Here is a 25899-nt window from a genome sequence, read left to right on the forward strand (position 1 = left end):
ATAAAAGGTATGGACTGTACTTTGATATATACATTGTAAATACCAACAAACAATGATACCTTAAAATGCCATTATATGAGCAGTTCAGAGAGACCAAAATGGTCACAGCGTGAAGAATAAATCTGTCTTGTTCGAACTATGGAATCAACAATACGCTAATAAAGAAATAAAGCTTCAGCTGCATGCACATAATATAAGTATGTATATATATATATATATGTATATATATATATATATAGCTAAAAACTAGAAAGATGCAACTCCCACCCCTTCCTCCTCCACACATGTGGAGTTTAAAATAATTAATTCTCCCCATCAACAAGAAGAATGGAAAAAGCCATAAATTCTGCATGTGGCATCACTAACTTGTTTTAAGAATGAACAATGGAAAGTAAAGAGCGAGTCAAATAATCACAAATGGTTAAAGAATATAGCTGCTTTTTAATTTACAAAATACTGGCAATTAATTTAAAGGCACCAGATTAGTCAGAGAGAATGTGTATTTTCTAACTTTAAAGTATATAAACAGCTTCATCAGCAGCCAATCTTTTAGGTATATAAACAGCTTCATCGGAAGCTGATCTGCTAGTTACATGAAGAATCCTATTATGCCAAATTAATTCAATCTAACTAATTAGAGAGCAGGAAGTTCTTTCAATTATTTTATGTGCTGTCTGAGAAACACACTTGAATACGAGAGCAGATTTCATTAATTGCGGTTCATTATTCTCCAGATTAGTTACTAAACTTGCATCAGAAGGTCAAAGACAGCAATTTTGTCAGCTGCCACCAGCTTCACAGTAATGTCTTTGCATTTCTAGAACCCAGACAGCAATTGATTACAAACAAAACATGGAACTGGAAGAGACCATCTTGCTAAGGAAACACATACAAAAACGTATCTTACTTTAAGGCAGATGCCTACTTAAGCAAAAGCATATGGAGGAAATAAGAATCTACTGTTGAGATAATTTTTGATAATTTTCAGAACAAGTACTCAAAACCTTCTGTTTTTGCTGTAGATTAATATTAGAACTTTTCAAATTTGGCTTCATCCAAAGAACATCTGTTGAGCTTTGGGAACACACACTTACCCACTCCCTGAGGCCTGCTTAGTCATGGCGACGGAGAGGTACTCACCTTGTGCAGTAACTGGAGTTTGAGATGGGTGTTCCACTTCAATTATGCACCTTTGATCGGAGATTTTTGGTAGTAGTGGCCATTTGGCCTGCGCACATGCACTACACACCCTGGTGTTCTGCACCAAGGACATATAGGGCTGTACAGGCAAATTGCCCTCAGTTCCTTCTCCACCAAAGAGTCCTGTAGAGAAAACTCCAAAACAAAATGGAGGGACACTCATCTTGAAGAACTCCAATTATTGCACAGGGTGAGTAACCTCTCCTCCTTTGAGTAGTGTCCCTAAGGGTGCTTGACTTCAGCTGACTTCAGAGCAGTATCCTCAACAGGAGGCGGGAGCTTCAGAGTCGAGTCCAATACTGAAGAGAAGACTGAATTCCCAAAGACAGCATTTGATCGGGAAGAATGAACCACTGTGTGGCACTTGGAAAATGTATGTACTGAAGACCAAGTTGCAGCCTTGCAGATCTCAACAATGGGAACAATGTCAGAGAGGTAGAGAGAGACCTCATGGAATGGGCTAATACTCTAAGAAGAGGTAAACTTATTTCTTCTTATGAATATGCCATACACCCTGAAATCCATCTGGCAAGTTTCTACATGGAGACGTTGGACATTTGGACCTGTCAGCTATTGACACAAACAGTCTTGGAGACTTTTTTAAATGATCCGGTTCTGCTCAAATAAAAGGCCAACACCCACCTGATGCCTAGGGTATGCAAGGCAGCATCCTCCCTGCTCTGGTGCCGTTTCAGGAAGAAAACTGGGAGACGGATGACTTGATTGATATGAAATTCAAACAATACCTTAGGTAGAAGTTTAGGATGTGAGTGTGATGAGACTACCTTTCAAGGACACTGTAAAGAGAGGATCCAATAATAAAGATCCCATTTCCCCAACTCTTCGAGCAGAAGTGATGGCCACCAAGAAAGCCATTTTCATGGATAGGTGAAGAAGGGAATAGATTTGAAAGGGGATTTCATAAGACATTTGAGTATGAAGTTTAAATCCCATACAGGAGTAGGTTCTCTAATGTAAGGATAAAGATTCCTCAATCCCATAATGAATTTTGTCATGGTGAATGAGCAAACACTGAGAATCCCTCAATTGGGGAATGAAAGACTGTGAGAACCACCAAGCGAACCCTGACAGAACTCATAGATAATTCTGACTAATTCCAGGAGATACTCAAGGGCACCACAAAGTGAAGAATGAACAGACAACAGATGTCACTGATCACACCAGTGGTGAAATTTTTTCCATTTCTGCAAGAAAGTATGATGCATAGATCTTTTTCTACTATTTAATAACATCTGCTATACCTCTGCAGAACAGGAAATCTCTATTCCTGCGAACCATTCATTAACCAAGCCCGGAGGTGAAGAATTCCCAGGTTGGGACAGAGAGTCTGACTGGTATCTTGGGGGAGGAGGAGGAGGGAAGGTTGGAAATGGAGGAAAGACTCATAGCTGGACACACCAGGAAGAGTACCAGGGTTGTCTGGGCCACATTCGAACTATTACTATGATCTTGGCTTTGACTTGCTTGATCTTGTTTACCACTTTCAATCTTAGGACCATTGGAAGAAATTCATACAGAAGGCCTCTCATCCAAGAATGAGGAAAGCATCTCCCAGTGAGTGAGGGCCCAAGCCCCCTTTCAAGCAAAATAGTTTGCACTTCCTGTTCATAACTGTGGCAAAGAGATCCACTTTTGGAATTCCCTAAGTCACGAAAATGTGATTGAGAATCCGGGAGTTGAACTCCCATTCGTAGTTCTGGAAGAAGTGCCTGCTGAGGTCATTGGCCTTAGTGTTTTGTATGCCCAGGAAGTAGGCTGCTGAAATTAGGATGTGGTTGGCTATACACCAGTTCCATAGCCTCATTGCTTCAGCACAAAGAAGAGTATCTCATTCCCCCTGCCAGCTGATATAGAACATGCAGGCTACATTGTCATGGTTTTTGTGGATCTGTTGCTGACTAATGGCTGGAAGTGGATACAGGCATTCCTTACTGCCTTCACCTCCAGGAGGTTGATGTGTAACCGTACCCTGAATGGTATGGATCCCTAAATGCACTCCCCAACCTACCAGAGATGCATCTGTCATTATGGTGATGGTCGGGAAGACCTGGATGAATGGAACACCTGCACAAACATTGTGTAAGCCTTTCCACCCGTTGGGAGTCTCACACCTGATAAGGGACTGACACCAGCTTGTTCAGGTTGTGTTTGTTCAGGGTATAAACCATCCTGAGCCAGTCCAGGAAATATCAAGGCATAACTTGGCATATTGTGTCACAAAGGTGCAAGCTGTCACATGTCCAAGTAATTGAAAGCAATTTCTTGTTAATGTCTGTGGACTGATTTGTATTTTTGAGATAAGGCCTTCCACTTCCTTTCAGAATCTATTAGACTCTATTGTCTAATAGATCTCACTTTTCAATTAGTATCAACAAAAATTTCTAAAGTTTCCCTTTGCATAATTTCATCTCTCGTCTTCTATTTATATCCCCCAGAACTCTCCTAAGCAACTAGTCTCCCTCTTCATTATTTACATTCAAATGCTTGTAGACATATCAGATCTTTACCCTTTATTTTTCCTTTAGTGAAGCTAAACTGGTTTAGATATTTTACTCTTCCCTCGTAAATCAATCCCTCCAGCCTTTTAGTCATTTTTGTTGCTCTTCTCTAATTCCCTCCAATTTGTTGATTGCTTTCTGATCATAAGAACTGTGTATTTATACGGCACCTAAGGGGCACCCTATACACTGCACGCAATATTCAAGGTGCACTCTGTACCAGAAAGAAGCCCATCAATTCCTTTTTAAGTGATGTATCAGGGGGTAGCCGTGTTAGTCTGTATCCACAAAAACAACAAGGAGTCCGATGGCACTTTAAAGACTAACAGATTTATTTGGGCATAAGCTTTTGTGGGTAAAACACCTCACTTCTGCAGATGCATCATTTTAAGTGATGAAATTCCTTTGCAAGTGCCACCAGAATTTCACTTTGCTTTTTTTTTTTTTTTTGAAGCAGTATTTTCTAGTTGGCCATTTGCTACCACCGCTGGCATTACACCATTTCCATGATCTTCCTTGCCATTGGACATCAGAGTTTTGTCCTGCCACTGCACCAGTTGGTATTTTTCTAGGTTCAGTATAATTTTCTTCCCTGGCCATATCCTTTTTATTGTGTTTTAGTATTCAGTGGAATGTGCAACACCTCCCACTTCAATAACATCTGCAGGAGTTAGCAAATTTACCATTTGCCTCTGCCAGATTAAAAAAGGCTTACAGCTGAACACCTGACACTGATCCTGGTAGCACCTCCTGCTCAATACATTGCCATTTATCACTAATGCCTTCGGTTTACATTCCTTCAGCCTGCATTTAACCCATGAGACCATGTTCATATCAGGCCCATTACAAATGAAGTGCAAGTAAGATCATGCGAGTCACAATATCATTTACGTTTTCAAAAACAAGTCTTACTCCAACAGTTGATATTTATCTGTTGGTGCAATACAGGAGGAAGCTAGCTCTATAGCTCTACTTCAATTACTGCTTTTTCTTCGATGTATTGCGGTTCCCAATGGGGATTAGGAAGCTCAGTTCATTTACTGACAGAGCAATGAAGAAAATATGTATGTTTCTTATGGACAGCAGGTGACCTGACTTTGTAATGCAGCTGATTTGTTGCATTAAGAAAACTAAAAGCATTAAGCTTGTATTAATTTTATCGTTTCATTTCATTATATTGATCCAATGGTCTTGGAAAACCTTAGGTTGCTCTCCAATATAACCAAATGTTAGAAACTCTGTACATTCCTATTTATGCATTAGCATTTTATTTATTTTTAATAGTCAGAAATAATATTCTCTCACATTCAGGTCCCTGTGCTGCGCCCATCACTGGGGTATCTGAGCACTTCTATTATGCTATAATTTAAATGCAAAGCTTCTTTAAACTGCTGGCTTTATAGTTGAAAAAAACTACTTCAAACAAATAATGTAACCAACTGATCTTGATCTGTGTGGGGGAGTGCAGACAAGAAACTTGAGTAGGAGTTAGGAAATTGGGACTTCTGAGATCTAATTCTGACTCTGCCATTGATTCAGTGCAACTTCAGGCAATTCACTTAAGGCTTGTTTAACCAGGGACACACTCGAAAATTAATCTAAATTAATTAAAGGTGTGAATTTTAAGTGGCTTTGTTGAACTGTGTATACACTCTCATTCAGGGCCGACTCCAGCATTTCTGCCGCCCCAAGCAAAAAAAAAAAAAAAAAAAAAAAAGCCGCGATCGGCGCGGGCAGTTCAGCGGCAGGTCCTTCGCTCCTAGAGAGAGTGAGGGACCTGCCGCCCCCGAATTGCCGCAGGTGCCGCCCCTCTCCCTTGGCCGCCCCAAGCACCTGCTTGTTAAGCTGGTGCCTGGAGCCGGCCCTGCTCTCATTGAGGATTAAAGTGACCATAATTCAGTTTAGTTTAATTTAGCTATTTTATCTTTAATTCTGAATGAGATTGTCCACACAGGGATTTAAGGGAGTTTAACCCATTTAAAATTCACACCTTTAGTTAATTCAGATTAACGTTCCTGAGTGCCCCTGAGCGTACAAGCCCTTAGGCATCTTTACAAATCTCACTAGGCACCTATTTACATTTTTAGGCACCTAAAATACTTTTAAAAATTTGGCCCTCTAAGTTTTATTATCCCCATTTTACAGCCAAGTAAACTGAAATCAGAGTGGTTATCTCCTTGCCACGGCTGTTGTAAAGCACTTCAACGCTCTTGGATGAAAGGTAGTGTACAGGTGGAAACATCATTATTAGGATAAAAACTGGGAATAAACTATGTTTTTTTTTTTCTTCATTATTTTAGGGAGAAAAGACATTATGCAATGTGACTGCTTAAAGGAACATTCTCATTAAAAAGGTTATTTTTTAAAGACATCCTTATCTGTGTTTATATCAGCTAAGATTATTAAAACAGAAAGAATATTTAATATTTTAATGTATTTTTCCACAGTTTATGCTCTTCACTTCCTTGTTGTATTTCTCTTGGCTCGAACAAAGACAAGAATGTGGTTAATTTCACTTTCTGATTTTCCATTTCTCAGGAATGTTTGAATCCCTACCACAAAAAGCTTTTCATGGAAGTTAAACAAAATTCATGAAAACATTTCTGAAAGTGAAAGTACCCAGTGTCATTGTAACCGTGTCTGTCCCAGGCTATTACAGAGACAAGGTGGGCGAGGTAATAGAAGATATTACCTTCTCTCTCTAGTATACATCTTTTCACACACTCTCACTACCTGTCCATGCGTATTTTCAAACTAAACCTAAATTTAGGGTTCTAAGCTACCTGATAGTGTAAACCTGAAGCACCAAATCTGAGGGGACAACAGAGCCCTCCAACTTCAGGGTATGTATACACTGAAAAAACAAAACAAACCAACCCTGCATCAGGGAGTCTCAGAACCTGAGTCTATGGACTCAGCCTTGTGGTTTTCATGCTACAGCGCTAAAATAGCGGTGAAAACATTCCTGCTCGGCCTGGAACTCAGATTCTGAATCCCGGTAAGTAGGGTGGGTCTCAGACCTGAGCCGGAACGTCTACACAGCTATTTTTAGTGCTGTAGCATGAGCCTGAGTCTGTAGACCTGGGCTCTGAGTCTCGCTACCATGGGATTATTTTTTTTGCATTACAGAAGTACCTTAACAGACCATAGGCCAAACTGAGCTTCACTGATTTATAACAACTGAAGATCTGGCTCCAGGTTTTTGTTTAAAATAAATACACAGAACTCTATTCTTTTCACTCCTGCAAATTCTCCCATACTACGTGAGTCACACACAATGAAGAGGCTTTTTTTTTTTTTTAAACAACTCCAGCTATTTATATAAAATAAGATAGTGCCTGTAAAGTTGAAGATCTCATTTTCAACAAGTCTGTCTCTATCTAAAATAAAGGATAGTGTTTTCTGATATTTGACTATGCATTAGTTGCTACCTGGAGCACAAGGGCTGAACCTGGAACAGGTGGGGACTTACAAGCATATGAAAAAGATGAGGTGCATCTCTGGCATGTGGAATAGACTGGGATAGAAATAAAAACTACTGCTCCAAGTACATTGCACAAGTCAGAGGGAAAAGGTGCTAAAGGGTGGGTGATGGGAAATGAAATCAGGAATTAAAAATAGAATTACATTTTCCACTTGGCAATATACAAACAACACTAAGTGCACTTCATAAATTTTACTATTGTTGCTGCAAGTGGTATTACCATAAATCACATTAGTAGCGCACTTGGCACTTTAAAAAAGCCAAGTGGGCTGAGAGTATCAATAAGTTAAAACAGCTCCACTATCTCTGGATACTGTGGAGGGGAAAATGTATCATATAAGCTTTTACTATGACTAAAAGCTTGGTTTGCCCTACAGCAACATACAAAACAGCTTTCTGCCAGCAAGTCATTATAACAGTGCTCACCAATATTGGTGTGTGTGTGTGTGCGCGTGTGTGCGTGGTTTGGTTTTTTTTTACCTGCTGGGCAAGAGGAGAGGTCTGCCTGCCCTTTTTCTCATCTCTAGCAGGAAAGAGAGACTTAAGCAGCTTTGGCATCTGAGGCACGAAGGATTTTACTGGATTCAGGTAGGAGGCAGCCAGGCTACTGAGTCCTGTCAACAAAGTTTTTTTAAAAAAAGTGTAATCAACAGCTGCGGTTCTTTCACAATAGAAAATCTATGAACCTTCTAATGTTGTAATCAGCACTAGGGAGGGAGTTGACTAGAGGTCAGAACAACAAAGGACTAGTAGTCAGGACCCCTGTTACTATTTCCAGCTCTTCCACTGAATTAATGTGTGATCTTGGGCAAGTCACAAACTCTCTGAGGCTCAGTTTGCCCTTCTGTAAAACAGGGATAAGAGCTCCCTCTCTCACATAGGATGCCAAGGCTTAATATACATACAAGGATTTGGAAACACTAAATGCTTTAAGAATTGCAGTAGTAGAATTTAAAAATCCAGAAACAAGCAACACAGATGATAAAATATTACTACGCAAGTGCAAAACTTTAACAAGGTAAACTTGATTACTAAATCACACCCTAGAAATAGCAACATGGATTAGAATTAAGTAATCTTGACTCCATCGGTACATAACCAGGGTCATGCAGCTCTCCCAGCTCACACCTGTTCCTTTACTCTACTGCTGTCACTCTGCTCTCATCCCCCTTGAGAAACACTAGTTATAACCAGTACAGAAAAACAGACAACTTTATCACTGCACTCTTCCATTATACATTGGGTTCTATATGCAAAATATCCACCCCAATCTGCACTTTCTTCGTTATTTTCTAATACATTGGTAGCTTTGCAGCCTTTGCCATTTTACTTGCATAACATATGGTATATTACTATGTGTCTGAATTGCTTTGTCTGTTAATTAAGAATGTAAGCTTCTGGAGGCAAGGACAGTGTCTTCACAAACAGTGGGCACCACTGAACACTTTGCATACCAGCCAGGGTTTGCAGAACTGCAGTTTCCCCATATCAAAGTAAAGAAAGACAATGGTTAGGGCAGATACTCAGGACAGTGAATGTCAAGTTCTTACTGATGCTCAATATCTGTTTGCACAGTACAGAGCACAATGGTAGAACTCAATAGGTATTCTTTTAAAAAAAAAAAATTCCAACTGTACATTCAGAGAGACTACCTCCGCCCCCTTTTCTCCTGCAGTTCCAAATAGAATGTTTCACTCTAAACTTTTACCATAGCCGATTTAGCTTTGGGAAAGCTGTTACCTGGATCATTAGAATGGTTTTGCTGAGCAGAGCCTGACAAAGATGTATGAGACGGGGTCATCCCACTACCAGAATGTGTTGCAATTTGGGATATATCTTGCTGGCTCTCCCATCGACCCTAGAAGAAAAGTAAGTTTATATTTTCAAAAGTATTGTGCAGAGTAGGAGTCTGCTAATACTTATACAGCATGCCAGCATATACAACGCTTCGCAGTACGCAGAATGTACAAAACTAAGGACAAACCCATGCCCCAAAATGTTTTCAGTTGAATTGAATGCCCAATCTCACAAGATGCTGAGCATCATCAGCTCCCATTGACACTGGCAGACTCCTTTGTCCACTTACAACCACTGAGGGCTAATTGCAAGAATCACTGAATGAAATTCTATCATTATGCATAGGTATGACTAGATGATCATACTGGCACCTTTTAACCCAAAAATCTAGGAAGACTTTGTGGCTTTCTAAAGTAGCATTCAAGAGTGAAGTTTGCATGAAAGGGAGGGAGAGCAGGAGATAATGAGAATAGATGGATGTGGACAGCCTTGATCTTTGGGCTGAAGGGAAAGCTAGTGCATAGGTTCAAGTAGTATGACAGGAGATAAGATCAGCAAGAAACGAAGATGACCTTGCTTGTTCTATACACTGAAAGGAAGAGAGATGGAAGAAAAAGAAACTGGATTATGGCAGATACCCAGCAGTCAAGGAGAGAAGTAATTAGAGAACGGGTTAGTGTTTTAGCATTGCAGATAGGGATGAAATGTGGAGATACTAAGTGGCAGGATCTAGAGAGGGCCTGCACTAAAGGAAGGAAGACGTTGAAGAAGAAAAATGACCTGCTGTACAGTAAGTGTTCTTAGAGAAGTTCTGTTCACTTGGATCCCATTTAGGTTTGCATGCACCCTATGTGCACTTTGGTACGATGTCTGCTCACCACAGACTTTTGTGCCCTCCGCCCCAAAGGCATAAAGGGTGGAGCAGGCCCAACTGCTTTAGTTCCTTTGCCAATACAGAACCCCAAAGCTAAAAGACTCCACAGTAGTGGGAAAGGAGGACAGGTTGTGGAATCCACGTGGATACAACATCTCAAACACCCACAGTTACCATAAGTGACCATTTTTTTCCCCAAGCTTTTGTCCACATAAATCCCATCCTAGGTGATCAGCTAGCTTTTATCGCCCTAAGGAGACGGGAGCTTGGAGTCCTACTTAAATAAAGATTGCAGGACCACCTTACCAAACTGGACACCAGATCCAACATCTGTAACAATGAGTGCTGAATAACAATATGCACTGAGCCTCTAACTGGCAGCCCTGCAAATTTCTGATACAGAAATATTCCTCAAGAATGCCAGTGAGGTTGCTTGGGCCTTAGTAGATCATGATTTAATGTGAGATGGCGGGGCTAATTTATTTAGTTAAGAGAATATTTTAGTTCAGCATGATAACTAGGTCTCTAGAATTTGTAAATACAGACAGTACTGAAGAAGGCGGTACTGAGGAAAGGGGTACCATAGAGATCAAGGCCAGTGAGGGTCTCATCTCTCACACCAGTGAGAACATCATCAGTGTAGATGGTAATGAGGTAGCTGGTACCAATATAGAAAGGTTGATGCCAGAGCTCAATTGCCACGGTGCCAGTGCCAAAGCGCATGCATCAGGCAGTAGAACTGATCCAGGTTGCAGGTCAGGCTTTGAAGAAGGAACTGTGCTTTGATGCTACCAGGAAAGGTGATTGATGCTATGTTTGGGTCTTAGAATAGTGCTCATTTCTGCCAGTCAGCAGAAGCAACTGACTGACCCATGGAGGTCTGTACTGATCATTTGCTACCTCTAGACAAGGTCTGAGGCCCTTTGGTAGCTATGGAGACACAGGTACCAGGGATAGCTTATCAGAGCATTGGCCAAATGCAGTTTATGAATAGCTGAATCATCTTTCAACTCATGATTCTCTGAGTCAAAAGTGCCCTTCATTGATTGCTCCAATAGAAATAATTTCAGCCAAGTGACTCAGGCTTCCTGGATCCATTTGGAGAAAGTTTTACAGATGGAGCACTTGTCAGGAATGGGGTCTTCTCCAAGGCAAAAGAGGCCTTTAGAATGCCCATCATTCAGGGGCATTGCTGCCTCATAGGAAGAGCAGGACTTAAAGCCTGGAAACTGTGCCACAGCTATAAGGTCAATGCTTCAGTAGAAGAGTCTCAGATTTGCTAAAACACTATTTCTATTATTTTGCCAATGGGCTAAATAAAGTGAAATGTTAAGAACTCAACTGCTTCTAACTAACAGAAAAGTGCTAAGGGGTAGCAGGTGGACACAAGTTCTGTCTCACTGCCATAGGTGATAAGAAGAAACAGAGGCATTTGGGCCCATTCCATCCTTTATGCCCTCAGGATCGTGGGGAGGCACATGCTCCTAGAATGGCATCCACATGTACAAGTATTTGAAGAATAGTAGTTCTTAGCAGTGAGCATGTGGAAGAAGAGAGAGGAAAGAATATCCCAGTTTTGGACATGAGGCAAGATTAATCAGGATGACTATGACCCATTGACTTTGAGAAGCCAGCAAGCCATCCAGGAGGAGATATTCTAGTGGCAGGTGGAGCTACTCTAATGGTCAGAGAATTAAGAGGTGTATTGCCAACAGAACAGATCAGTATAGAGTGGATAACAGAACCCAAGGGACCAAATAATATTCCCCAAAGAGTACAGAGGTAAAAGGAGGGGGGCAAGAATGCTCAACTGTCAATGGAAGGGAAAAGACCTATACAATATGAATATAAACTTGTTCAGTGACCAAAAGCTATTTAGAGATTTGTACCGTGGACAGAAAAAATGCAAGAGTATGTTATATATTAACTTGATGCAGTTCCCAAGTTTCATGTATGTTTATTAGACATGGCTCTCACTTGTTTTGTACATTTACTGACTGAAACGTCTAAATTTGTAACTAATGCCAACTGGTTAGACTCAGGGCCGTGAAACTTTAGTTTCCATCAAGAAGCGTGGCAGGGGAAGGGGAAAGTGCTTATACATCCTTTGTCTGAAGGAACTGTATTATGTACACAGTACATGGTCACTGCCAAATGACTGAACACCAAGGTCAACGGACTTAATTTAGCAAATCAAAAATGGCCACTGGAAGAACACATGTTCCCTGCCATGTTTTGATACAGGGTTGTTTCTAATATGTTCCACTGATTTCTGGAATATTTTCCCATTGCTTTCTTTCTTCTCTGCTGGTACTCGACAATGTAGCACTCTATCCTCCAGAAAGAATGCTAAGAAGTTTATTTGGAGTCAGCCCCAATGTGCACAGGAGTCTTGTAGCAAATATTATGAGTTATTTCCTAAAAGTGTTCTCTAGGCTTCACCAGCCTCAACTATTTTTTCCCAGTTGGCAGGCTGTTAAAATGCTGCCACTAGACCACAGAAATGAAAGCCTTAGTGTCTCATCTATCCAAGGCTTTCAGAAAGAACTTTACGAAAAAGTAGTCACAGTTTTTAAATATTACCATAGCCCCATTCCTATCCCTGTCTGCTGTAATAAATAGGAGAGTGCACTAATTTGCACTGATCTACTTTGATACAACCTAGAGAACTATCACTGGTGCCAACTGGGGTTTAGGCTCAAGTGGCCCTGCCTTCCCACACGCCTTTGAGATACAACATAGGCAGCAGCTTCCCACAGATTTCAAAGGGAGACAGACACGACCAGGATAGAATGGATATCATTAACAACATATTTTAGGGCCTACTTGTAAAGAATTTTATCACTGTGTGGTTATAGTCAGAGGAATGACTTGGAATGGAGGAAATTGGCTTGTCCTCTCTAAAGCAAGCAGATATAACTCAAAGACAGAGATGGGACCAAATGCAGCTCTGTTATCAGGGTATAAAGCTGGAGTAACTATTGTCTTTTGATGTTAGGACAGTAGTGTCAGACTCCATATTTGGTCCCTCTCATTGACTCCATATCCAATTTGCTCAATTTACAAGACAAAAAAACCCAGAGTTAACAGCCGGTGCAAGTGACTTGGGATCTAAAAATCCAGCTGCAGCTTATATGACCAGTGAAATCATAAAATCATAACGCAGCTGGCACTTGTATTGATGTGTAAGATATAATAGAATTCCCCTCCCCCCCCAAAACCATATCAGCTCTGAAAATGTGTCTCCCTCCTCCCTATCCCGACTGGATGGTTTAATTCTATAATGCATCGTTAAAAAAATATGAAGCCCACAAGTGATTCCCCTAAACAGATTTTAAATAAAGGTCTCGGTCAAAGGGGCGATAGAGGGTTAACTCTTCAGAAGCTGCCCATTGTAAAAATCTGTGCATGCCTGCGATGTCGGTATGCACAGCTAATTTTGAATGCATTTCTAAAAAGCGCCACTACACACACTCTCCTGCTCCACTCCTGGCAAAGGATTTTCCTAATCTCTTACTCTGAAGTGCTGCCACCCACCTATGTGCAAAGAAATGAAGAGCCAGCTCTTGCTGTAAGACCATTCTGGTTCCTTGTTTGAATATTTCCAAAGTGCCTGTTTTGGTGGCTGCAAGAGAACCTCCTACCATTTCTGTCCCATCTAGGGTGACCAGGTGTCTGGTTTTTGACTGGAACACCCGGTTGAAAAGGGACCCTGGCAGCTCCGGTCAGCACCACCGACTGGGCCGTTTAAGGTTCCGTCAGCGGTGCGAAGGCAGGCTAGTCCCCTACCTGTCCTGGCTCCATGCTGCGCCCCGGAAGCGGCCAGCAGGTCCGGCTGCTAGGCGGGGGGCCATGGGCCTCCAGACACTGCCCCCGCCCCAAGCACTGACTCCGCACTCCCATTGGCCGGAAACCACTGGGGGGGGGGGGCAGTGACTGTGGCAGGCGAGAGCAGCATGTGGAACCTCTTGTCCCCCCACCTACTAGCGGCGGATCTGCTGGCTGCTTCTGGGGCATGCGCAACGCGGTGTCAGGACAGGCAGGCAGCCTGCCTTAGGCCCCCTCCCCTCACCGAGAACTGCCCCAGGTAAGCCCGCGTCCCAACCCCGAGCCCCAACCCCCTGCCCTGAGACCCCTCCTGCCCCCCAACCCCCTGCCCCAGCCCTGAGCCCCGCACTGCATCCCAAAGCCCTCATCCCCAGGCCTAGCCCAGAGCCCGCCCCCGCAGCCCAGAGCCCTCACACACAAACCCCAGCCCAGAGCCCTCCCCCCAACCTGGATCCCCCTCCTGCACCTCAAACCCCTCATCCCTGGCCCCACCCCAGAGCCCTCACCCCCTCCTGCACCCCAAGCCCCTACCCCAGCCCAGTGAAAGTGAGTGAGGGTGGGGGAGAGCGAGCCACCTGGATACTAACAATGAAAGACTAGTCCATGGAAACCTTACAGAATCACAGAGGTTAGATGTAGAAAAGACCTGTGATGTCTTCTAATTCACTGCCCAGCTGCCATTACAGGATTGTAACACATTTGCTTGTTTCATGTCCATCTAGTTAGTTTCAACTAGTAAGAAGAGGCCTGTGGATCACTTCACCACGCCACAAATTACACATTTCTACGAAACTATGAAACAGCTGTACCTGAACAGCTGGAGCTTTGTGACAACATAAAAAGAAAGATGCATCCAACAGGCTCAGTCTCCTCTCAGTTACAACAGTTTCATGTTGATATAACACCATTGTTTTCGATGGAGTTACTCATTGGCATCAGTGTAGCATGAACACACAGATGAACATAATTTGTTGGAGAAGAGTCTAGATGGCTTTTGTAAAGGGAAATCATGCCTCATCAATCTATCAGAATTCTTTGAGGTGGGTCAACAAACGTGCAAAAGAGTGAGCCAGCGGATATAGTGTACTTGGACTTTTCAGAAGGACTTTGATAAAGTCCCTCACCAAAGACTCTTAAGCAAAGTAAGCAGTCATGGGATGAGAGGGAAGATCCTCTCATAGATCAGTAACTGGTTAAAAGACAGGAAATAAAGGGTAGGAATAAAAGGTTAGTTTTCACAATGAAGAGAGATAAATGGCAGGGTCCCCCAAAGATCTGTCCTGGGACTTGTGCTGTTCAACGTATTCTTAAATGATCTGGAAAAACGGGTAAACAGTGAGGTGGCAAAATTTGCAGACGATACACCATTACTCAAGATAGTTAAGCCCAAAACAGGCAGCAAACAGTTACTGTACAAAGGGATCTCACAAAACTGGGTGACTAGGCAACAAAATGGCCCATACAAATAATGTTGATAAATGCAAAGTAAAGCACATTGGAAAACATAATCCCAATTACGCATATAAAATGATTGGATCTAAATTAGCTGTTACCACTCAAGAAAGATCTTGGAGTCATTGTGGATAGTTCTCTGAAAACATTGCTCAGTGTGAAGTGGCAGTCAAACAGAGTGTTAGGAAACATTAGGAAAGGGATAGATAATAAGACAATAAATATCATAATGCCACTATATAAATTCATGGTATGCCCACACCATGAATACTGCAAACAGTTCTGGTCACCCCATCTCTAAAGAGATAGATTAGAATTGGAAAAGGTACAGAGAAGGTCAACAAAAATGATTAAGGGTATGGAACAGCTTCCGTATGAGGAGAGATTAAAAAGACTGGGAATTTTCAGCTTGGAAAAGAGATGACTAAGGCAGGAATATGACAGAGGTCTATAAAATCATGAATGGTATGGAGAGTGTTATTTATTCCTTCTCATAACACAAGAACTAGGGGTCACCCAATGAAATTAATAGGTGACAGGTTTAAAACAAACAAAAGGCACAACACACAGTCAAACTGTGGAATTTGTTGCCAGGAGATGCTGTGAAGGCCAAAACTAGGTTCAAAAAAGAACTAGATAAATTCATGGAGAATAGGTCCATCAATGGCTATTAGCCAAGATGGTCAGAGATGCAACCCCATGCTCTGGGAGTGGATGACAGCGGATGGATCACTCGATAATTGTCATGTTCGGATAATTCCCTCTGAAGTACTGGGCATTGGGCACTAGAGAGACGAGTATGGCCGTTCTTATGAAAATGAGGCATAATGGCTGTATTTTCAACGCAGAAATATTTTAAAGCAAAGGAATTTAAAGTAAGAACAATATAGTAACTATAGTGGGATAATAATTTTATCTCACTCATTAGGTGGACCTAATGCATTAGTTACCTCTGCTGGGACCTTTGAACTCTGAAGCATGCAATGTGGTATATCATGAGAGGAAGGTGGGGAGGGAGGAGGAAACAAAAACAGTGAAAATTCAGATAATGAATTTTTCTCTCAATGCTTAAATGAAGTACAGTATTTTAATGAGAAACTGCGGGACATTTCTATGGATGCGGCTATAAGCAATTCATTACTTGCAGATGTTTTAGCATTTCCTACATGGAACAGATATTTAACTATCGACACTAGACTGTATATGAAAACTCGATTTCTTCATACCATTGCATTATGCATTAAAATTCCTTTCTCACCCTCTATTCTCCATATGCATATACATATATATTTATGCACACACACACGAACTGTGCAGGTCATGGGAAGGCCCCGTCGTCTATTTAGGCCTTGCGACGTCTCTCAAAAGTAATTCTTTGATCTTTAAACAAGATTACTTTTGAACCATGTCCCAATGATATATTTTTATAGTCAGTGATGGGGTTGATTCTGGGGCCACACACCACAAAAAGGAAGAGGAGATTCTCCCTAATCGTCTCTTCAAAGGCCACAAATTGCTTTAAATATTTACCTTTTGACTGCCAAGGTTGTACGGGGGACCTAAATCTTGACGGCTTCCAGATATCTGAAATGGTTAAAGTAAAAACACAGTAGTTTCTGCAAAATGTTAAGTACCTCTAATAAATGTGCCTTGAAAATACATAAGAGCAGGAGAGATGGCCTTGCAGTTATAGCACAAAACTGGGAGTCAAGCGGTTTAGAGTGAAATGCTGTCCCCACTCAAGTCTGTGGCAGAACTTCCACTGATTGGACCCTTAGGTTCTATCCCTAGCTCTGCCGCAGATTTCCTGTGTGATCTTGGTCAATCTCAAAATCTCCTTCATGTGTTAAACAGAAAATGTAATCTCTACAACTCAGGCATGTATGAGGCTTAATTCATTAGTATTAGTATTTATAACATGCCTTGATATCTTCAGACAAAAAGAGTTGTAAGCACAAAGTATTAACTTGATAATTGGATGAAAAACCTTCCGTGTTTCAAAAAAGAGTAGTGTGTACAGAAGTACATGTCACATAGCTATTTTTATAAAGTCTGGATAGGTCTGGGTGTTTAGAACAGTAGCCTATGTGATCAGGATATGGAAATTTCTGGGTTTTCTCTCTGCTCAGGAATTCACGTGCTGGCTTATCTCCCCCACCACCAATGGTGCAATTGGGGGATCAGACCAGAGGCAACTCGTCATCTTATTCTCCCATCTGGACAGCTTAGGGCCCTGTCAGTTGTATGGTCTGCCCTCCTCATGGATCTATTGATGCAACTGTGGCATACTTACCCGATTGACATTGGGAGAGCTCAGACTCCTCCTGTTAAGTTTTCCTTTCCCCGTTAACTGCTCTTTCACCGCAACCTCCTGCAGACCAGTCAAGACATCAGGACAGAAACACTTTACAAGCATCTAAACCGTGATCCAAGTGTAGTTTTGCATATACAGTACATGAAAATATTTCTATATAGCCCTAATGCACCATAGATGAAAGGAGACTTCATAACTTAATTTTTAATGTCTCATATAGTATGCCGATACAGGGAGTGGGCAAGTTTGGTCCACTAGTAACTATTTGCTCAGTGGTAGGCTAGAATTTTATATAATCTTTAGAAGGTCACTGAGCATCTATAGCCCTGTATCTATGAGAGGGCTATATCTCTAACAGATGTGATTCGGCGGGTAGAGATCGATCTTCTGGGATCGATTTATCGCGTCTCATCTGGACGCGATAGATCGATCCCAGAAGCGCTCCCCCGTCGACTGCGGAACTCCTGCTCGCCGAGAGGAGGAAGCGCTGTCGACGGGGGAGCCTGCCTGCGCCGCGTGGACCCGAAGTAAGTACTTTTAGTTCGATATAGGAAACGTCGACTTCAGCTACGCTATTCTCGTAGCTGAAGTTGCGTTTCCTATATCGATCCCCCGCCCCAGTGTGGACCAGCCCTTAGACTCCTTTTCCTAGCTGAGCTCTTATTTTAATCCTTTACAGTAATTATATTTGACAGAGAACTTGCTTTCAATACTTAAGAGTGCAGCGCACTTTATTGTTAATTTATAGGGGGCAAGCACATGCTCAGATTTGTTTTGGATGACTTTATCTCTTCCTTGCATAACTTATACCCAGAAATACAATTTTCCATAAATGTGTCCCTCTCCTGCGTTTTTCCTGGTAAACAGATCAAGTTACAATACTTACGATTAACCTAATCAATGTCTCACTTATTGAGAGAACAGGCTTGGTTACTCCAACACATAGCATGTACAAGATGACACAAGGTTTGCTAATCACTTCAGAAAACTTGCTTTCTGAAACTCTGGGTTTAATTTTAAAGCCAACTCCACACAAAACTATCTTTTTTGAAATACAATTCTGGCAGTGCAGTGTGTTTTGAAACCCAGAATGGACAGTGAAACTGATATCAAGCCTTCAATCCCATCTGTATTGCATACAATTTAGAAGGAGTAACTAAAGAGCTTCCTGCACTTGCTTCCTTGGATGTCTGTCACAGAACACTCTGAAGAGCTGAGCCATATACTGACGTGACCCTCTTGTTTATTAAGCCATTGCATGCACTTATAAAAAGATTTCTATCACAACAGTGTTCTCAGTCAGTATATTTATTGATGTCAACTCTGGCACTGGAGAAAAGAAAAAAAAAAAGACACCTGGCGAAGACGATCCAGGGTGAGAATGTTCTCCACTGCCAGCACACTCCGCAGGTACTTTTCAATATAGGCTTCTGAGTCAGCCGAAGCTGCGTTTTCAACATTAGCTGCCATCCTTGCTAGCGCTTCCCGCTCCTCAGCTCCCTGAGCATCCTGGGAAGAAGGAAAGAAAGGCTGCCTAGTTTAAAGGAAATATTTCCAATTAAAAAAAACAACCACCCAAAATACAGCCAACCAACCAAAAAACAATACATCTCTTTCCTGTACAGACCACAGGAAGGCTTTGAAAAAATGGATGATGTTGATTCAACATTGAATCTTCCCCTAAATTAGATAAGAAATTAATCTACTTCTGCAGCACATGCAGGAATCCCCAACAAAAACTTTTTAGGAGCTCCTGCAGCATAGAAGCTAGAGGAGTGCTTCTGTTGTTTTTGATGAGTCGAACCCTTCAGCTGTAAATGCTGGTGATGGTTCTCTTTTCTTGTCAGCAGAGTTTAATGGGGAGATATCACCATCAAGCAATGTAAATGCTATTCATGGGGGAATTCTGCGCCACTGCGTAAGCGCAGCATTAACATCTCTCATAGATATTTTTCCCCCTGCAGAATAATTGACTCTGACGGGGACTCGAGGAGGTGAAGGGAAGCCACAAGAGGGGTCATGCTTCAATTATACCTTTTGCTCGCCAGGGGCTAATGTGGTGCCAGAAGAGAGGGCAGCTGGCTCACATGCTGGAGCAGCCAGCCATGGAGAGGGAGGGGGCAGAGGCTGCCTTCCTCACAATGCCCTGCCTGCAGGACCAGGTGAGGAGGCATGGGATTGGGGGGAAGAACAGAGCAGGGCACCCAGAGCTGCTGGGGGTGGGGTGGTGGTGATCACACAGACTGGAGTTCAGAAGGGCTAGTTGGGGGGGGATGACAAACTGGGGCAGGGACACAGGAGCTAGTGGCGTGACAACAGTGAGTGGGAGTGGGGGTGCAGGGCCACATGGGTATAGGAGGAAGTTGGGGTGCAGGCCAAACGGGGACTGGGACAGATGTGCCTGATTAAATGAGAGGTGTTGAGGTCAGCCCAGGTCTGCATGGGAAAAGCTCCCCAACTCCCTAACAATCCCTCCCCCACAAAAAACCTGTTCCATACTTCTCCCACCCACACCTCACAACCCTCCAGGTTCACTCCCAGGCTCTTTCCCAGCAATTACTTCCCTCTCCCTCAGCTCCTCCATTACCCCCGACTCTCCCAAGCCTTCACACTGCTTCTGAGGGGTGTGGGAAATACGGTTCTGTATTGTAGTTTAAATGAATTATTACTCAAAGTTCTGTACTAATATGCCTAGTAAGGAATCTATTTGTCAAAAACATTTCCTTAATCTTTTTTGTTTTCTGTATTGTTGCAGACATACTTGCTGACAGGTATTTTGAAATAAATTACCAAAATAATTGAAACTGGCATGATTATATTGTGTTATTTTGACAAGTAAAATATACAGAATTTTTACATATTGTGCACAGAATTCCCCCAGGAGTAAAATGTCTGTCTTCAGATATTTTATAACACTAAAGTCAGCCACATTTGGGTCTTTGCCTGCTCCCTACAACATACTAGGCTATCATATGAAGGGAAATAAAACGAAGAAAGTTGACAAAACAGAGACTACAGCTTCAGACGCACTTTGGGTGTGAGGGGTGTCTGTCTCTCACAGTGCTTTCTTGGAGGCTGTTACTGGGTATCTGTTTTGACCGAACGAAGCCAAGAGTGGAGGCAATGAAGGAAAGTATGACGAGGCTCAGTGCTCAAAGCAAGGCATTATTTATTAAGGGGCAGCCTCAACTTGAAATTTAGATTCTATTTAAAAAAAAAAATGTAAAAGTAGTCAGGTACTAAACCTGCTCCCAGATCCCAGGACAAGGTTTCTTACAATATTTCTCTTCCCCATTGCTGAATGAAAGACCCACACAAACAAGAAGGGAAAACTGACTAAACAGGGTAAACAATGCAGATTGCTGCCAAATGCGCAACGTGGAAAGAAACCAGTTTGTCTAATCTCTTTCTGTTCTAGGAATCTTAGTTATTAGTTGTAGCAACAATAGGCAATGAATATTCAAATAGATGTGAGATTTCAAGAAGTTGGTGACCCTTTGACAGTTTCAGATATTTTCAATTCCTAGTTATTCACCTCTGGAATATTAGAGACTATCTCAAAGGTGACTCCACAGCCAGGAATGGAACTTCGGTGAGACATTCTTCTCAGGAAGCTCTGTGCAAAACCCTATAGAGGAAGAAGGAAAAGGGGAAAAAATGGTTGTTTCAGTTTTTTTTTAAAAAATTGTCTTTTAAAATAACATTTTCAACAAAAGCAAATGTTTGTATATGGCAAATAACAGAACAGACAAAACATGCAGGCAGCATTCAAAGGACTTTAGTCCAAATAAAGACGAAATCAGTTATTTTTGTCTTCATTACAGATGTAAAAAGGGGATTATCTTTCTACACAGCAAGGTGACCTCTTAACTAGAAAACAAGGGATTGGCTGGTTCTAGATTTTTTTTTTTTTTTTTGGAGAGCCCAGGGTGACTTTTCTTGAATATCGACATGTACAGACATTAAATTCTTGACCAGAGAGATCGTTATGAAGAATGATTTAAGAGGACATGGTCATTGTTTATGCTGACTTGGCGCCGTGCAGGGTTAAGAATTGGATTCTTGAATTAATGCAGAGATGAGTCATTGAAAGATGCTGCTCAGTCTGAACAGCCTGGAAAGGTTATCACTGGGGATTAAAAAAACCTTGTGAGAAGGCTGAATTTTTGTGTTGGCAAATAGACTCAGCTTGCGGTTGAAATCGGCATTGTTGGAGACTCAATACAATCTGTATGATAAATGGAGCCTGCAAATGATTTCTGTGAAATGGGTTTCCCCCAGTTCTAGGTAATGGAAAATTTGCTTCACTGTTTCCTTTCTGGGAATGACTTCACACCTAGTCAGACATCTAGTGCTGTGCCTCTCTTCCTCCAAATACTATCAGCAGCTCAGCTGTGTCCACAGGGCTCTGCCTGGAGCTTGGCCATGCCCCTTCTGGCCTCACTCCGACTCTGCCTCCTGTAGTGCCAACAGAGGAGCAGCTCAGCACCCCCACCTTATCTGATACTGTCGCCGGCATGGAAAGCCAAATTTTGGGGCAGTGTTGAGCAGAATTCTCCCTGCTCCCACCATCTTCATCAAGGAATGAAGATTTTCAGGGATCATTCCCTGAATGAGACTTCATCGAGCTCCTGCCTTCCATTTGTTCCTCCCCCTGCACCTTCCATCATGGCAGAACAGGTCAAATGGAGAAAATAAAAGGTCAAGTGGGACTCTCGTTCTGAGAAGCCACAGACGGCAACGTGTACACAACTGCTGCTAGCATACCCCTAAATGTCTCAGACTGGGAGAGAGGTCAGTATCCAGAAACAGATGTAGTGAACGTTACTGATGGGGAAAACATAATTCAGGTTTCACTTAGGATACATCGGCAAATTAGAGAAATTTCACTAATCTACAAAACATGAGCTCCTGGCCATGAGGATAACACCTACTAAACTCTAGCCAATGTAAAATGATTGGGATTAGAGAGACTATTCACCAGATTAATACTAATGATATTGAAACAAAAATTCTCTCCAGTATTTAGCAGCGTCAGACAAAAGCTATGAAAAAATATTAAATAATTTCCCAAGACACTGAAGTTATCACACAGACTACTAGCAACGTGAAGCCTCTAGTTCAGGGGTAGGCAACCTATGGCTCGCGTGCCAAAGGTGGCACGCGAGCTGATTTTCAGTGGCACTCGCACTGCCTGGGTCCTGGCCGGGTCTGGGGCGGGGGCTCTGCATTTTAATTTAATTTTAAATGAAGCTTCTTAAACATTTTAAAAACCTTATTTACTTTACATACAACAATAGTTTAGTTATATACTATAAACTTATAAAAAGAGACCTCCTAAAAACGTTAACATGTATGACTGGCCCACGAAACCTTCAATTAGAGTGAATATATGAAAACTCAGCACATCACTTCTGAAAGGTTGCCGACCCCTGCTCTAGTTATTGCCACACAGGACAGAGCAAATCAGTATCAAGTAAACACAAGGAATCAAAACAGCAGCTGGTTGTTGCTATTTCTAATGCTTCTTTATGACTGTGTACCAAAGAAAAGAGCTGAAGCTGCTTTGGATGGGTGAAAGGCAGTATCCCACCTTCTTGATTCTCCAGGTCTAGCCCCCAGCAGGACTTGTGAGGAAGAGGAACTAAAGATTAATGTATAAATTATTTTGGTATTTTCAAAGCTTCTACAAAATGGACCCAGACCACTTCAATATGTCAAACAAATGTATCTAGCCAAAGAAAAACTACATCAAGAGTAGAACTGGACACTTTTCTTTTTGTCAGATGCTTCTGGCTAAGAGTTTGTTTAAAGACTCTTTTTAGAAGGCCACTGTTAATTTCATTTTTCCTCAAGGGACACCTGTCAGGCTCAGAATTACAAACACACAGCTCCCATAAAACATTTAAAAATATGCACCTCCATCTCAACCTGACAGGGCCACCCAGAGGATTCAGGGGACCTGGGGCAAAGCAATTTTGGGGGCCCCTTCCATTAAAAAAAAGTTGCAATACCATAGAATACTATATTCTCATGGGGGCCCCTGTGGGGCCCGGGGCAAATTGCCCCACTTCCTGCTGCCCCCCCCCCCCCGGGCAGCCCTGCAACCTGATGTTGGTAACCTATCAAATCCACCAAAACAAGGGGCACACCAGTGTTAAAATGCTGCAGTGAAGTGAGGCACGGACTAAGAGTCTGAGCACAGGACTGGGGGCCAGGAATTACTGAACTCTGGTGTCAAGCAAGTCAAAAGCTCTTTGCCTCAGGACTCTCAGCACTTTGACAGGGAGTCAAAACTCACTGGAGGGTTTTAAAAGATGTACCTGTCTCCCGTAGACATTAACGCAGATACGTTTGCGTAGCACTAGCTGCATTTCTGCAGGATGGCTGAGCTGGACTGTCACTCTCACAATCAGGAAAACTCTTTCATCTGTTGCTGTTCCTTTACTGAGCTGAAGGCAATTATGGACTGTGGAATCCCAGGAGGCTTCTACTTTCACCTGCAAAGGGAAAGAAGCATCTCCTCGAATACATACATTTTAACTCAAAAAATTTCCAGTTCACACAGAACTGGTAAAAAAAACAAACATCTGTTTTATAAGAGGTCATTTTACAATCAACATTGGTCTACCAACAAAGATATTTGAGTTTAAAAATGGAGGTTACTGAACTGTAAGTGCAAGTTCTTGCAGATCTGTGGTCCCTATCTGTATTCCACATGTAGGTGTGCATGCACATCATGCGCTTGAGTCCATAAATTCTAACAAGCAGTGTCCATTGGCTCACACGTGTGCAGCAGCTCTCCTTATGCTCCAGACGCAGGGCATAAGAGGCAGCGTGGGCTGACGCCTGTCCAGTTCTTCTTACTGTGAATCCAGTAGGATCCGAAGCAAAGGGGATGGAGGGGAATATAGACATGGACCACACATCTGAAAGAACATCCAGTTACAGGGAAGTGACCTCCAATTCTTCGAGTGCTGGTCCCTATGCTTGTTCCACACATGGGTGACTGACTAGCAGTATTCAGACTGAGGAGGGTGCGAGGATCCTGGCAGCAAAGATGCTTGAATTACTGTAGTTCCCACTGTTGTATCCGCTTGAACTAGTGTACAAAATGTTTTGTATATGTGTGACTGGAACTCCAGGTAGCCATTCTACGTATGTCCAGTACTGGTACTTCTTGCAGGGATGCTGTAACGGCATCCTGTGCTCTCATGGATTGTGCCCTTACCCCATCAGTTGGAAGAATATGAGTGAATTGGTAGAACTCAATGATTCCCCCAGAAATCCACTTACATTCTCTGAGAGGATAGAGCTTGTCCTTGCAACTTTTCTGCTATGACAAGAAATAGCCTTCGTGATTTTCTGATAGGTTTGGTCCTTTTCAGGTAGAATGCCAAGGCATGTCCAACATCAAGGGAATGAAGGCTGCTCTCTTCAGCAGCGGCATGGAGTTTCAGGAAGAAAACAGGTAAGTGGATGGCCTGGTTGACATGGAATTCAGAAATAACTGGGCAGGAATTTAGGGTGGTGGTGAAAAGAGACCTTTTTCCTTGTGAGAAACAGTATAGGGTGCGTCTGCCATGAGGATTCCCATCTTCCGTGACCTTTTGGCTGAGGAAACAGCAACTAAAAATCCCACTTTCATGGACAAGTAGGACATAGGGCAGGGGTCGGCAACGTTTGGCACGCGGCTCGCCAGGGTAAGCAGCCTAGCGGGCCGGGCCAGTTTATTTACCTGCTGACGCGGCAGGTTCGGCCGATCGCGGCTCCCACTGGCCGCGGTTCGCCGTCCCGGGCCAATGGGGGCGGCGGGAAGCCGCGGCCAGCACATCCCTCGCCCGCGCCGCTTCCTGCCGCCCCCATTGGCCCGGGACAGCGAACTGCGGCCAGTGGGGGCCGCGATCGGCCGAACCTGCCGCGTCAGCAGGTAAATAAACTGGCCCGGCCCGCCAGGGTGCTTACCCTGGCGAGCCGCGTGCCAAAGGTTGCCGACCCCTAACATAGGGCATGTTGCCAAGGGTTCTAATGGAGGTCTGGTGAGCATAGACAGGACAAGATTGTGGCCCCACTGAGGTGTAAGTTTGACCACTAGCGGAAAAATCCTGACTAGCCCTTTCATGAATCTCACTGTCATTGGGTGAGTGAAAATGGAATGTCCATCTACTGGAGGAAGGAAGACACTGATCTCTGCAAGATGAACCTGCAGTGAGCTAATGGAAAGACCTGAGGGTTTTTAAAAAAAAACCACAGGAGAATCTAAAACAACTGGGACATCTATGAAGCTGGGAGAAGGCTGATTATGCTGAGCCAAGGTAGAGAAGCATCTCCATTTAGTTAGGTAGCATTCCTACTTTGAGGGGTGCTGAGCAAAAACGTTCTAGTTTTGATCCCCATACAAACACCAGGCCATGAGGTGGAGTGGTTCTGG

The 25899-nt window shown here is 42.8% G+C and overlaps 1 protein-coding gene across 1 annotated transcript in view; it reads right to left on the minus strand.

The window, feature by feature from the left end:
• The window catches only part of KIF13B (kinesin family member 13B), a 199254-nt gene that overhangs the window by 16393 nt on the left and 156962 nt on the right, over positions 1–25899 (minus strand). Inside the window, exons 31-37 of the mRNA XM_065400572.1 lie at positions 23792–23968; positions 21004–21096; positions 18825–18977; positions 17448–17525; positions 16685–16738; positions 8944–9061; positions 7684–7817 (exon numbers count right to left, since the gene is read on the minus strand). Of these exons, the coding sequence (XP_065256644.1) occupies positions 7684–7817; positions 8944–9061; positions 16685–16738; positions 17448–17525; positions 18825–18977; positions 21004–21096; positions 23792–23968 (807 nt within the window). The remainder of the gene's footprint in view (positions 1–7683; positions 7818–8943; positions 9062–16684; positions 16739–17447; positions 17526–18824; positions 18978–21003; positions 21097–23791; positions 23969–25899) is intronic.

This window comes from Emys orbicularis, chromosome 3, assembly GCF_028017835.1.
Source record: "Emys orbicularis isolate rEmyOrb1 chromosome 3, rEmyOrb1.hap1, whole genome shotgun sequence".
Lineage (NCBI taxonomy): Eukaryota > Metazoa > Chordata > Testudines > Emydidae > Emys > Emys orbicularis.